The sequence below is a fragment of the Cucumis sativus genome, unplaced genomic scaffold (genome assembly GCF_000004075.3).
Source record: "Cucumis sativus cultivar 9930 unplaced genomic scaffold, Cucumber_9930_V3 scaffold115, whole genome shotgun sequence".
Taxonomy (NCBI): domain Eukaryota; kingdom Viridiplantae; phylum Streptophyta; class Magnoliopsida; order Cucurbitales; family Cucurbitaceae; genus Cucumis; species Cucumis sativus.
Genome location: NW_022279521.1, coordinates 96,027 through 111,606, shown reverse-complemented (window position 1 = coordinate 111,606; position 15,580 = coordinate 96,027). Strand labels below are relative to the sequence as shown.

Genomic DNA, 15,580 nt, shown 5'->3' with positions numbered 1-15,580 from the left:
TGCTATTAAGAGGTCGATCATCTTCAAATATATTTTACCGTGGCCAATCTAACATATATGTATCCATTTAAATGGCCCGAGTTTGATATTTAAGTCGCGCTTATATAGCGAGACGAAGAAAGCAAATCAAATTCGACTAGAGTTAGCAGTGAACATAAAGAATAAAATTAAATAGAGAAGCCCTTAAATTAAATAGTCATTCACGTACAATATAATGTTTGAAGGCTAGAAGGCAAGAAAGTTACAACACACACGTAGAACTCTCAGGCTTAATAGAAATGATAATCATCAAAGGAAAGGAAAAGACAATATAGCCTTTGATTTTTGTTGTGTCGTATATAAATGAATATTCAAATATGTCCATTGTAACATATCAAACATGGTGCAGAGGGTTTTGTTTTTAGTTGTGTGGAATGGGGCATAATAATTAAGAGAAAGGCAAATTCTTTGGAAGAGTAGATAAAAGTTAATGTGGGAGGATGGGCAACTCAGGTAACTTAGGGAGTTCTGGTTTAGGCAGATTTGGCAATTTTGGCAATTTAGGAATCTGGGGTTTAGACAAGTCATCAGAAAGTTTACGCTTTTCCAAAGGTGGAAGGTGGGGCAGTGAAGGTAACTCAACCTTTGGTAGGGGAAGAAGCTCGGACATTGGCAAAATAGGTATTTGTGGTTTTGGAAGCTCCTTCGGTTCCTTAGGCAATTGCAGCTCTAAGAGATGCCTTGCGCTCGCTTTCGTGATCAAAAACTCAAAATTCATCAACATAACGCACCAAGGACAGAGAATTGCAGAGATTGAGAAGCGATGAGTGGCCATTGAATTTTGAAAGTCAGGTAAAGGAATTGACACTAGATTATAGATGATTGATACAAATTTAGGTTAATTTGATTGTGCAAGTGTTGATGATCTCCCTTTATAGCATGCAAAAACTATTTATAGGTTAAAGGAGAGGGGTGGAGGAAAGCATATATGGGCTGTTAGATGAGAAATGATTGTACAAAAAGTGTTAGTTCGGCTTTCCCACCGATGCATATGATTATTCAAAGCTAGTTGCAACTAAAGTTACCCCCCAAACCTGTACGTACACACTACACGATGTGCAAACCTTTGTCCAACCTGATGAATCGGGTCGAATTGACATGTTCAGTCTTTTCTTTTCTTCTTAATTTACTTGTTTTCTTTGTTTTGGGCATGAAAGTCGTTGACTTATCGTGCAACTCTCCCACTGCGTTGAAGACGCATCTTGTTTGATCCTAAATGCATTTGATGTTCAAATGATTAACAACGTTTGCCAACTATTTAGTGGATTTACTTGGACCCAAAAGATCAAATTTATTTAATCTATGTAAAGGTCCGTAGTCTTCTATTTGACGTTCCTTAACGACGAAGGATGTTTTTCATACAAATACCTCATTTTGTTATGGATAGTATAAAAAAGACGGTCGTTTCCATTCTTCTTCCAGGACGACCGACTCTTAGGCATATCTTCTTTGAACACATATATATATTCCTCCCGCATGCACATCTTCACATACTCAAATCAAGAAATTTTGTAAACTTGTTCTACAGCATTTCTATAGTCCAAAATTCTCTCCCAAGCAGTTTCGAAGGGAACGACGTTTGCAGTGCTATCTCTGTTGCATGTCTCAACCAAAGTTCGACACCGACCTAGGAATTAATTTCCTACGAGTTTCCTTGAAACCAAATATTATAGGGTCAAAAAAGTTGTCTCGTGCGGTTAGTCCAAGGTGAACGCAATTCTTTGAAATGGACTAGTAGAAAGTATATTCAAGGTAACAACCAAAGTTGATTTTAAACAACAAAATCGTCGTTTTAAAAATTATATTGATGAGTGGTGTTTCGAATCGTTGACTAATTGTAATTGATGTTTCGGAACAAACGACGAGGGAAATAGGTTATCCAAGACGAAAAAACAAAACAAAAACTTTGAAGTTGATTAATTTGATAGTTTGTCAAAAGAATTGTTTCTTATACATATATACGAATGAATGTAGAGTTACTTTTTTCTTTAATCCCCAGTCTCTAACGTTCGGGGCACAAACTAGAAGTCGGTGAATGAAGTTATTACAACCGATGTATAATCATATCCATTACTTGTAAACATTTTAAATTGGTAAATGATTCAACAACTTAGAAACAAATTTTGAATTTTAATTTACGAGCGTACTAGACACAAAGTTTAAAGTTTACGTTGAAACTTTTTATAGTTGTGTTTCATTTTAGTATCCTTCGTCATTCTAATAATAATCAAAAGCCCCTCCCACTCTATCACACATTTCCTTTGGAAATGGACTTAGTACCACTTGTTACAAACTAGAATTAATATAAAGTAATAGTTTTATTTTAGATGGTACGTCAACCCGACCAATAGATTTCGATATTTTTATCGTAGTTTAAAATGAGGTTTAAAAATGCTAATAATAATAGAATAAAGAAAATTGATTGTATAGGTTTTCTGGGAGCTAATTAATAATCGAAATAATAATGCTATTAAGAGGTCGATCATCTTCAAATATATTTTACCGTGGCCAATCTAACATATATGTATCCATTTAAATGGCCCGAGTTTGATATTTAAGTCGCGCTTATATAGCGAGACGAAGAAAGCAAATCAAATTCGACTAGAGTTAGCAGTGAACATAAAGAATAAAATTAAATAGAGAAGCCCTTAAATTAAATAGTCATTCACGTACAATATAATGTTTGAAGGCTAGAAGGCAAGAAAGTTACAACACACGTAGAACTCTCAGGCTTAATAGAAATGATAATCATCAAAGGAAAGGAAAAGACAATATAGCCTTTGATTTTTGTTGTGTCGTATATAAATGAATATTCAAATATGTCCATTGTAACATATCAAACATGGTGCAGAGGGTTTTGTTTTTAGTTGTGTGGAATGGGGCATAATAATTAAGAGAAAGGCAAATTCTTTGGAAGAGTAGATAAAAGTTAATGTGGGAGGATGGGCAACTCAGGTAACTTAGGGAGTTCTGGTTTAGGCAGATTTGGCAATTTTGGCAATTTAGGAATCTGGGGTTTAGACAAGTCATCAGAAAGTTTACGCTTTTCCAAAGGTGGAAGGTGGGGCAGTGAAGGTAACTCAACCTTTGGTAGGGGAAGAAGCTCGGACATTGGCAAAATAGGTATTTGTGGTTTTGGAAGCTCCTTCGGTTCCTTAGGCAATTGCAGCTCTAAGAGATGCCTTGCGCTCGCTTTCGTGATCAAAAACTCAAAATTCATCAACATAACGGCACCAAGGATCAGAGGAATTGCAGAGATTGAGAAGCGATGAGTGGCCATTGAATTTTGAAAGTCAGGTAAAGGAATTGACACTAGATTATAGATGATTGATACAAATTTAGGTTAATTTGATTGTGCAAGTGTTGATGATCTCCCTTTATAGCATGCAAAAACTATTTATAGGTTAAAGGAGAGGGGTGGAGGAAAGCATATATGGGCTGTTAGATGAGAAATGATTGGTACAAAAAGTGTTAGTTCGGCTTTCCCACCGATGCATATGATTATTCAAAGCTAGTTGCAACTAAAGTTACCCCCCAAACCTGTACGTACACACTACACGATGTGCAAACCTTTGTCCAACCTGATGAATCGGGTCGAATTGACATGTTCAGTCTTTTCTTTTCTTCTTAATTTACTTGTTTTCTTTGTTTTGGGCATGAAAGTCGTTGACTTATCGTGCAACTCTCCCACTGCGTTGAAGACGCATCTTGTTTGATCCTAAATGCATTTGATGTTCAAATGATTAACAACGTTTGCCAACTATTTAGTGGATTTACTTGGACCCAAAAGATCAAATTTATTTAATCTATGTAAAGGTCCGTAGTCTTCTATTTGACGTTCCTTAACGACGAAGGATGTTTTTCATACAAATACCTCATTTTGTTATGGATAGTATAAAAAGACGGTCGTTTCCATTCTTCTTCCAGGACGACCGACTCTTAGGCATATCTTCTTTGAACACATATATATATTCCTCCCGCATGCACATCTTCACATACTCAAATCAAGAAATTTTGTAAACTTGTTCTACAGCATTTCTATAGTCCAAAATTCTCTCCCAAGCAGTTTCGAAGGGAACGACGTTTGCAGTGCTATCTCTGTTGCATGTCTCAACCAAAGTTCGACACCGACCTAGGAATTAATTTCCTACGAGTTTCCTTGAAACCAAATATTATAGGGTCAAAAAAGTTGTCTCGTGCGGTTAGTCCAAGGTGAACGCAATTCTTTGAAATGGACTAGTAGAAAGTATATTCAAGGTAACAACCAAAGTTGATTTTAAACAACAAAATCGTCGTTTTAAAAATTATATTGATGAGTGGTGTTTCGAATCGTTGACTAATTGTAATTGATGTTTCGGAACAAACGACGAGGGAAATAGGTTATCCAAGACGAAAAAACAAAACAAAAACTTTGGTTGTTACCTTGAATATACTTTCTACTAGTCCATTTCAAAGAATTGCGTTCACCTTGGACTAACCGCACGAGACAACTTTTTTGACCCTATAATATTTGGTTTCAAGGAAACTCGTAGGAAATTAATTCCTAGGTCGGTGTCGAACTTTGGTTGAGACATGCAACAGAGATAGCACTGCAAACGTCGTTCCCTTCGAAACTGCTTGGGAGAGAATTTTGGACTATAGAAATGCTGTAGAACAAGTTTACAAAATTTCTTGATTTGAGTATGTGAAGATGTGCATGCGGGAGGAATATATATATGTGTTCAAAGAAGATATGCCTAAGAGTCGGTCGTCCTGGAAGAAGAATGGAAACGACCGTCTTTTTTATACTATCCATAACAAAATGAGGTATTTGTATGAAAAACATCCTTCGTCGTTAAGGAACGTCAAATAGAAGACTACGGACCTTTACATAGATTAAATAAATTTGATCTTTTGGGTCCAAGTAAATCCACTAAATAGTTGGCAAACGTTGTTAATCATTTGAACATCAAATGCATTTAGGATCAAACAAGATGCGTCTTCAACGCAGTGGGAGAGTTGCACGATAAGTCAACGACTTTCATGCCCAAAACAAAGAAAACAAGTAAATTAAGAAGAAAAGAAAAGACTGAACATGTCAATTCGACCCGATTCATCAGGTTGGACAAAGGTTTGCACATCGTGTAGTGTGTACGTACAGGTTTGGGGGTAACTTTAGTTGCAACTAGCTTTGAATAATCATATGCATCGGTGGGAAAGCCGAACTAACACTTTTTGTACCAATCATTTCTCATCTAACAGCCCATATATGCTTTCCTCCACCCCTCTCCTTTAACCTATAAATAGTTTTTGCATGCTATAAAGGGAGATCATCAACACTTGCACAATCAAATTAACCTAAATTTGTATCAATCATCTATAATCTAGTGTCAATTCCTTTACCTGACTTTCAAAATTCAATGGCCACTCATCGCTTCTCAATCTCTGCAATTCCTCTGATCCTTGGTGCCGTTATGTTGATGAATTTTGAGTTTTTGATCACGAAAGCGAGCGCAAGGCATCTCTTAGAGCTGCAATTGCCTAAGGAACCGAAGGAGCTTCCAAAACCACAAATACCTATTTTGCCAATGTCCGAGCTTCTTCCCCTACCAAAGGTTGAGTTACCTTCACTGCCCCACCTTCCACCTTTGGAAAAGCGTAAACTTTCTGATGACTTGTCTAAACCCCAGATTCCTAAATTGCCAAAATTGCCAAATCTGCCTAAACCAGAACTCCCTAAGTTACCTGAGTTGCCCATCCTCCCACATTAACTTTTATCTACTCTTCCAAAGAATTTGCCTTTCTCTTAATTATTATGCCCCATTCCACACAACTAAAAACAAAACCCTCTGCACCATGTTTGATATGTTACAATGGACATATTTGAATATTCATTTATATACGACACAACAAAAATCAAAGGCTATATTGTCTTTTCCTTTCCTTTGATGATTATCATTTCTATTAAGCCTGAGAGTTCTACGTGTGTTGTAACTTTCTTGCCTTCTAGCCTTCAAACATTATATTGTACGTGAATGACTATTTAATTTAAGGGCTTCTCTATTTAATTTTATTCTTTATGTTCACTGCTAACTCTAGTCGAATTTGATTTGCTTTCTTCGTCTCGCTATATAAGCGCGACTTAAATATCAAACTCGGGCCATTTAAATGGATACATATATGTTAGATTGGCCACGGTAAAATATATTTGAAGATGATCGACCTCTTAATAGCATTATTATTTCGATTATTAATTAGCTCCCAGAAAACCTATACAATCAATTTTCTTTATTCTATTATTATTAGCATTTTTAAACCTCATTTTAAACTACGATAAAAATATCGAAATCTATTGGTCGGGTTGACGTACCATCTAAAATAAAACTATTACTTTATATTAATTCTAGTTTGTAACAAGTGGTACTAAGTCCATTTCCAAAGGAAATGTGTGATAGAGTGGGAGGGGCTTTTGATTATTATTAGAATGACGAAGGATACTAAAATGAAACACAACTATAAAAAAGTTTCAACGTAAACTTTAAACTTTGTGTCTAGTACGCTCGTAAATTAAAATTCAAAATTTGTTTCTAAGTTGTTGAATCATTTACCAATTTAAAATGTTTACAAGTAATGGATATGATTATACATCGGTTGTAATAACTTCATTCACCGACTTCTAGTTTGTGCCCCGAACGTTAGAGACTGGGGATTAAAGAAAAAAGTAACTCTACATTCATTCGTATATATGTATAAGAAACAATTCTTTTGACAAACTATCAAATTAATCAACTTCAAAGTTTTTGTTTTGTTTTTTCGTCTTGGATAACCTATTTCCCTCGTCGTTTGTTCCGAAACATCAATTACAATTAGTCAACGATTCGAAACACCACTCATCAATATAATTTTTAAAACGACGATTTTGTTGTTTAAAATCAACTTTGGTTGTTACCTTGAATATACTTTCTACTAGTCCATTTCAAAGAATTGCGTTCACCTTGGACTAACCGCACGAGACAACTTTTTTGACCCTATAATATTTGGTTTCAAGGAAACTCGTAGGAAATTAATTCCTAGGTCGGTGTCGAACTTTGGTTGAGACATGCAACAGAGATAGCACTGCAAACGTCGTTCCCTTCGAAACTGCTTGGGAGAGAATTTTGGACTATAGAAATGCTGTAGAACAAGTTTACAAAATTTCTTGATTTGAGTATGTGAAGATGTGCATGCGGGAGGAATATATATATGTGTTCAAAGAAGATATGCCTAAGAGTCGGTCGTCCTGGAAGAAGAATGGAAACGACCGTCTTTTTTATACTATCCATAACAAAATGAGGTATTTGTATGAAAAACATCCTTCGTCGTTAAGGAACGTCAAATAGAAGACTACGGACCTTTACATAGATTAAATAAATTTGATCTTTTGGGTCCAAGTAAATCCACTAAATAGTTGGCAAACGTTGTTAATCATTTGAACATCAAATGCATTTAGGATCAAACAAGATGCGTCTTCAACGCAGTGGGAGAGTTGCACGATAAGTCAACGACTTTCATGCCCAAAACAAAGAAAACAAGTAAATTAAGAAGAAAAGAAAAGACTGAACATGTCAATTCGACCCGATTCATCAGGTTGGACAAAGGTTTGCACATCGTGTAGTGTGTACGTACAGGTTTGGGGGGTAACTTTAGTTGCAACTAGCTTTGAATAATCATATGCATCGGTGGGAAAGCCGAACTAACACTTTTTGTACCAATCATTTCTCATCTAACAGCCCATATATGCTTTCCTCCACCCCTCTCCTTTAACCTATAAATAGTTTTTGCATGCTATAAAGGGAGATCATCAACACTTGCACAATCAAATTAACCTAAATTTGTATCAATCATCTATAATCTAGTGTCAATTCCTTTACCTGACTTTCAAAATTCAATGGCCACTCATCGCTTCTCAATCTCTGCAATTCCTCTGATCCTTGGTGCCGTTATGTTGATGAATTTTGAGTTTTTGATCACGAAAGCGAGCGCAAGGCATCTCTTAGAGCTGCAATTGCCTAAGGAACCGAAGGAGCTTCCAAAACCACAAATACCTATTTTGCCAATGTCCGAGCTTCTTCCCCTACCAAAGGTTGAGTTACCTTCACTGCCCCACCTTCCACCTTTGGAAAAGCGTAAACTTTCTGATGACTTGTCTAAACCCCAGATTCCTAAATTGCCAAAATTGCCAAATCTGCCTAAACCAGAACTCCCTAAGTTACCTGAGTTGCCCATCCTCCCACATTAACTTTTATCTACTCTTCCAAAGAATTTGCCTTTCTCTTAATTATTATGCCCCATTCCACACAACTAAAAACAAAACCCTCTGCACCATGTTTGATATGTTACAATGGACATATTTGAATATTCATTTATATACGACACAACAAAAATCAAAGGCTATATTGTCTTTTCCTTTCCTTTGATGATTATCATTTCTATTAAGCCTGAGAGTTCTACGTGTGTTGTAACTTTCTTGCCTTCTAGCCTTCAAACATTATATTGTACGTGAATGACTATTTAATTTAAGGGCTTCTCTATTTAATTTTATTCTTTATGTTCACTGCTAACTCTAGTCGAATTTGATTTGCTTTCTTCGTCTCGCTATATAAGCGCGACTTAAATATCAAACTCGGGCCATTTAAATGGATACATATATGTTAGATTGGCCACGGTAAAATATATTTGAAGATGATCGACCTCTTAATAGCATTATTATTTCGATTATTAATTAGCTCCCAGAAAACCTATACAATCAATTTTCTTTATTCTATTATTATTAGCATTTTTAAACCTCATTTTAAACTACGATAAAAATATCGAAATCTATTGGTCGGGTTGACGTACCATCTAAAATAAAACTATTACTTTATATTAATTCTAGTTTGTAACAAGTGGTACTAAGTCCATTTCCAAAGGAAATGTGTGATAGAGTGGGAGGGGCTTTTGATTATTATTAGAATGACGAAGGATACTAAAATGAAACACAACTATAAAAAAGTTTCAACGTAAACTTTAAACTTTGTGTCTAGTACGCTCGTAAATTAAAATTCAAAATTTGTTTCTAAGTTGTTGAATCATTTACCAATTTAAAATGTTTACAAGTAATGGATATGATTATACATCGGTTGTAATAACTTCATTCACCGACTTCTAGTTTGTGCCCCGAACGTTAGAGACTGGGGATTAAAGAAAAAAGTAACTCTACATTCATTCGTATATATGTATAAGAAACAATTCTTTTGACAAACTATCAAATTAATCAACTTCAAAGTTTTTGTTTTGTTTTTTCGTCTTGGATAACCTATTTCCCTCGTCGTTTGTTCCGAAACATCAATTACAATTAGTCAACGATTCGAAACACCACTCATCAATATAATTTTTAAAACGACGATTTTGTTGTTTAAAATCAACTTTGGTTGTTACCTTGAATATACTTTCTACTAGTCCATTTCAAAGAATTGCGTTCACCTTGGACTAACCGCACGAGACAACTTTTTTGACCCTATAATATTTGGTTTCAAGGAAACTCGTAGGAAATTAATTCCTAGGTCGGTGTCGAACTTTGGTTGAGACATGCAACAGAGATAGCACTGCAAACGTCGTTCCCTTCGAAACTGCTTGGGAGAGAATTTTGGACTATAGAAATGCTGTAGAACAAGTTTACAAAATTTCTTGATTTGAGTATGTGAAGATGTGCATGCGGGAGGAATATATATATGTGTTCAAAGAAGATATGCCTAAGAGTCGGTCGTCCTGGAAGAAGAATGGAAACGACCGTCTTTTTTATACTATCCATAACAAAATGAGGTATTTGTATGAAAAACATCCTTCGTCGTTAAGGAACGTCAAATAGAAGACTACGGACCTTTACATAGATTAAATAAATTTGATCTTTTGGGTCCAAGTAAATCCACTAAATAGTTGGCAAACGTTGTTAATCATTTGAACATCAAATGCATTTAGGATCAAACAAGATGCGTCTTCAACGCAGTGGGAGAGTTGCACGATAAGTCAACGACTTTCATGCCCAAAACAAAGAAAACAAGTAAATTAAGAAGAAAAGAAAAGACTGAACATGTCAATTCGACCCGATTCATCAGGTTGGACAAAGGTTTGCACATCGTGTAGTGTGTACGTACAGGTTTGGGGGGTAACTTTAGTTGCAACTAGCTTTGAATAATCATATGCATCGGTGGGAAAGCCGAACTAACACTTTTTGTACCAATCATTTCTCATCTAACAGCCCATATATGCTTTCCTCCACCCCTCTCCTTTAACCTATAAATAGTTTTTGCATGCTATAAAGGGAGATCATCAACACTTGCACAATCAAATTAACCTAAATTTGTATCAATCATCTATAATCTAGTGTCAATTCCTTTACCTGACTTTCAAAATTCAATGGCCACTCATCGCTTCTCAATCTCTGCAATTCCTCTGATCCTTGGTGCCGTTATGTTGATGAATTTTGAGTTTTTGATCACGAAAGCGAGCGCAAGGCATCTCTTAGAGCTGCAATTGCCTAAGGAACCGAAGGAGCTTCCAAAACCACAAATACCTATTTTGCCAATGTCCGAGCTTCTTCCCCTACCAAAGGTTGAGTTACCTTCACTGCCCCACCTTCCACCTTTGGAAAAGCGTAAACTTTCTGATGACTTGTCTAAACCCCAGATTCCTAAATTGCCAAAATTGCCAAATCTGCCTAAACCAGAACTCCCTAAGTTACCTGAGTTGCCCATCCTCCCACATTAACTTTTATCTACTCTTCCAAAGAATTTGCCTTTCTCTTAATTATTATGCCCCATTCCACACAACTAAAAACAAAACCCTCTGCACCATGTTTGATATGTTACAATGGACATATTTGAATATTCATTTATATACGACACAACAAAAATCAAAGGCTATATTGTCTTTTCCTTTCCTTTGATGATTATCATTTCTATTAAGCCTGAGAGTTCTACGTGTGTTGTAACTTTCTTGCCTTCTAGCCTTCAAACATTATATTGTACGTGAATGACTATTTAATTTAAGGGCTTCTCTATTTAATTTTATTCTTTATGTTCACTGCTAACTCTAGTCGAATTTGATTTGCTTTCTTCGTCTCGCTATATAAGCGCGACTTAAATATCAAACTCGGGCCATTTAAATGGATACATATATGTTAGATTGGCCACGGTAAAATATATTTGAAGATGATCGACCTCTTAATAGCATTATTATTTCGATTATTAATTAGCTCCCAGAAAACCTATACAATCAATTTTCTTTATTCTATTATTATTAGCATTTTTAAACCTCATTTTAAACTACGATAAAAATATCGAAATCTATTGGTCGGGTTGACGTACCATCTAAAATAAAACTATTACTTTATATTAATTCTAGTTTGTAACAAGTGGTACTAAGTCCATTTCCAAAGGAAATGTGTGATAGAGTGGGAGGGGCTTTTGATTATTATTAGAATGACGAAGGATACTAAAATGAAACACAACTATAAAAAAGTTTCAACGTAAACTTTAAACTTTGTGTCTAGTACGCTCGTAAATTAAAATTCAAAATTTGTTTCTAAGTTGTTGAATCATTTACCAATTTAAAATGTTTACAAGTAATGGATATGATTATACATCGGTTGTAATAACTTCATTCACCGACTTCTAGTTTGTGCCCCGAACGTTAGAGACTGGGGATTAAAGAAAAAAGTAACTCTACATTCATTCGTATATATGTATAAGAAACAATTCTTTTGACAAACTATCAAATTAATCAACTTCAAAGTTTTTGTTTTGTTTTTTCGTCTTGGATAACCTATTTCCCTCGTCGTTTGTTCCGAAACATCAATTACAATTAGTCAACGATTCGAAACACCACTCATCAATATAATTTTTAAAACGACGATTTTGTTGTTTAAAATCAACTTTGGTTGTTACCTTGAATATACTTTCTACTAGTCCATTTCAAAGAATTGCGTTCACCTTGGACTAACCGCACGAGACAACTTTTTTGACCCTATAATATTTGGTTTCAAGGAAACTCGTAGGAAATTAATTCCTAGGTCGGTGTCGAACTTTGGTTGAGACATGCAACAGAGATAGCACTGGAAACATTGTTCCCTTCGAAACTGCTTGGGAGAGAATTGTGGACTATGTGGGCTATTAATTTGCCATGATCTTCCTAAATAGGTGGAAGAATTAAGTTGGTTTTCTATTTATTGTTTTGGTTATTTAGTTTTTTAATTATCTCCAAAGTTTTAGCCAAGCACTAAGTTAGTGGGTTACTAATTTTTGCTTCTTTTTAGACTATAGATATTAGTCCATCAAATTGAATAAAAGCAAGAAGTTCCATTTAATTTTCTCTCCCTCTTGGCAATATATCTTACAAAGTATTTATCTTTGTTTTCTTCAAGAAGAGTGCGTGAGATTTTACAGATCCTTTGTTGTAAAACCAACAGACTATAGAAATGGTGTTGAACAAGTTTACAAAATTTCTTGATTTGAGTATGTGAAGATGTGCATGCAGAAGGAATATATATATATATATATATATGTTCAAAGATATGCCTAAGAGTAGGTCGTCCTGGAAGAGGAATGGAAACGGTCGTCGTTTTTATACTATCCATAACAAAGTGAGGTATTTGTATGAAAAACATCCTTCGTCGTTAAGGAACGTCAAATAGAAGACTACAGACCTTTACATAGATTAAATAAATTTGATCTTTTGGGTCCAAGTAAATCCACTAAATAGTTGGCAAACGTTGTTAATCATTTGAACATCAAATGCATTTAGGATCAAACAAGATGCGTCTTCAACGCAGTGGGAGAGTTGCACGATAAGTCAACGACTTTCATGCCCAAAACAAAGAAAACAAGTAAATTAAGAAGAAAAGAAAAGACTGAACATGTCAATTCGACCCGATTCATCAGGTTGGACAAAGGTTTGCACATCCGTAGTGTGTACGTACAGGTTTGGGGGGTAACTTTAGTTGCAACTAGCTTTGAATAATCATATGCATCGGTGGGAAAGCCGAACTAACACTTTTTGTACCAATCATTTCTCATCTAACAGCCCATATATGCTTTCCTCCACCCCTCTCCTTTAACCTATAAATAGTTTTTGCATGCTATAAAGGGAGATCATCAACACTTGCACAATCAAATTAACCTAAATTTGTATCAATCATCTATAATCTAGTGTCAATTCCTTTACCTGACTTTCAAAATTCAATGGCCACTCATCGCTTCTCAATCTCTGCAATTCCTCTGATCCTTGGTGCCGTTATGTTGATGAATTTTGAGTTTTTGATCACGAAAGCGAGCGCAAGGCATCTCTTAGAGCTGCAATTGAACCGAAGGAGCTTCCAAAACCACAAATACCTATTTTGCCAATGTCCGAGCTTCTTCCCCTACCAAAGGTTGAGTTACCTTCACTGCCCCACCTTCCACCTTTGGAAAAGCGTAAACTTTCTGATGACTTGTCTAAACCCCAGATTCCTAAATTGCCAAAATTGCCAAATCTGCCTAAACCAGAACTCCCTAAGTTACCTGAGTTGCCCATCCTCCCACATTAACTTTTATCTACTCTTCCAAAGAATTTGCCTTTCTCTTAATTATTATGCCCCATTCCACACAACTAAAAACAAAACCCTCTGCACCATGTTTGATATGTTACAATGGACATATTTGAATATTCATTTATATACGACACAACAAAAATCAAAGGCTATATTGTCTTTTCCTTTCCTTTGATGATTATCATTTCTATTAAGCCTGAGAGTTCTACGTGTGTTGTAACTTTCTTGCCTTCTAGCCTTCAAACATTATATTGTACGTGAATGACTATTTAATTTAAGGGCTTCTCTATTTAATTTTATTCTTTATGTTCACTGCTAACTCTAGTCGAATTTGATTTGCTTTCTTCGTCTCGCTATATAAGCGCGACTTAAATATCAAACTCGGGCCATTTAAATGGATACATATATGTTAGATTGGCCACGGTAAAATATATTTGAAGATGATCGACCTCTTAATAGCATTATTATTTCGATTATTAATTAGCTCCCAGAAAACCTATACAATCAATTTTCTTTATTCTATTATTATTAGCATTTTTAAACCTCATTTTAAACTACGATAAAAATATCGAAATCTATTGGTCGGGTTGACGTACCATCTAAAATAAAACTATTACTTTATATTAATTCTAGTTTGTAACAAGTGGTACTAAGTCCATTTCCAAAGGAAATGTGTGATAGAGTGGGAGGGGCTTTTGATTATTATTAGAATGACGAAGGATACTAAAATGAAACACAACTATAAAAAAGTTTCAACGTAAACTTTAAACTTTGTGTCTAGTACGCTCGTAAATTAAAATTCAAAATTTGTTTCTAAGTTGTTGAATCATTTACCAATTTAAAATGTTTACAAGTAATGGATATGATTATATGGTTGTACTAACTTCATTCACGGACTTTTTTGTTTTACTACCATTTCAGTGATAACCATTTACCAATATTGATTAATTAATGTATCATGTATAATTTATGTGTAATTCAAAATAGAAGAAGTGTAATTTACTACCATTTCAGTAATATCTTATTCTCTTAAATAATAATTTTTCCAATAAACTTGTTGAGATTTGAAATCTATTTTGAAATAAGGTATTTTGATATATTATAGAATTTTCAAATATCAAGAAAGTGATGAAATTCACTCTTCTAAATGTCTTCCATCCATCGAGTGACATTTTTCACATTAATACGGCCTACATAGCACAATTTTCATTTTTTCATAAGTTTAATTTAAGTTATTTTTGTTCTAACAACTTTCTCTCTCATGTTTTTGATATATTATTTTTTATAACCTTACAAAATATTTTTTAAGTGGTAGGTTTGTATATCATAGATTTAAAATAGTGCCTTTTAAACCATTTGTTAATTCTTTTTTTTTAAAAAAAAAAAACCCTAGCTTTTAAACTATGCACATTATTTTAAATGCCCGATACCTCATTTGCTTGAAGACTACCATTGTTTGCTTTGAAAAGTTTGGAGATTCTATCATTCATCATCAAGATTTTGTTTGTCCTCCACAACCTTTACAGTTTCATGGATTTCAACCAAACAATTTCTTCTCCACCGCAAGAATTTTGAACAAATGGTCAATGAAAATCTTCACGGCTACACGAATTTTGATCAAAGATTTTTTTTTCTCCACTGCGAGTATTTCTAATGAACAGATATCAGATAAATTTGTAATGAATAGATATTAGAGAGCTTCATGTCTTCACAGATTTTCAACCAAAAAGCTTCATGAACAATAAATTTGGGTGGAATGTGTATTGGAATCCAAATCTATCCATTTGGATTGATTTGAGGATTGATAAATATATTAATTACTTGGGTTGGTATATGTTTTATTAAGGTGTATTTGAGTGAGTTTTTAAGTGTCATGAAGCTTTATTTGAAGGTTGGATTTTTAGTTGAAGTGAGATTGGTTCTGTGAATTTATATTATTCATTTTAAATGAATTTTGAG

General features: G+C 34.7%; 1 protein-coding gene across 1 annotated transcript; it reads right to left on the bottom strand.

Moving 5' to 3' along the window:
- Positions 1–466: 466 nt before the first annotated feature.
- Positions 467–814, bottom strand: LOC116405531 (protein PELPK2-like). Its single transcript, XM_031889498.1, has one exon. The coding sequence runs from the start codon at positions 812–814 to the stop codon at positions 467–469; it is 348 nt and encodes a 115-aa protein (XP_031745358.1).
- Positions 815–15,580: the final 14,766 nt, after the last annotated feature.

Excerpts from the sequence above, each read along its gene's own strand:
- LOC116405531 (XM_031889498.1), bottom strand. The coding sequence starts at position 814 with ATGGCCACTCATCGCTTCTCAATCTCTGCAATTCTCTGTCCTTGGTGC.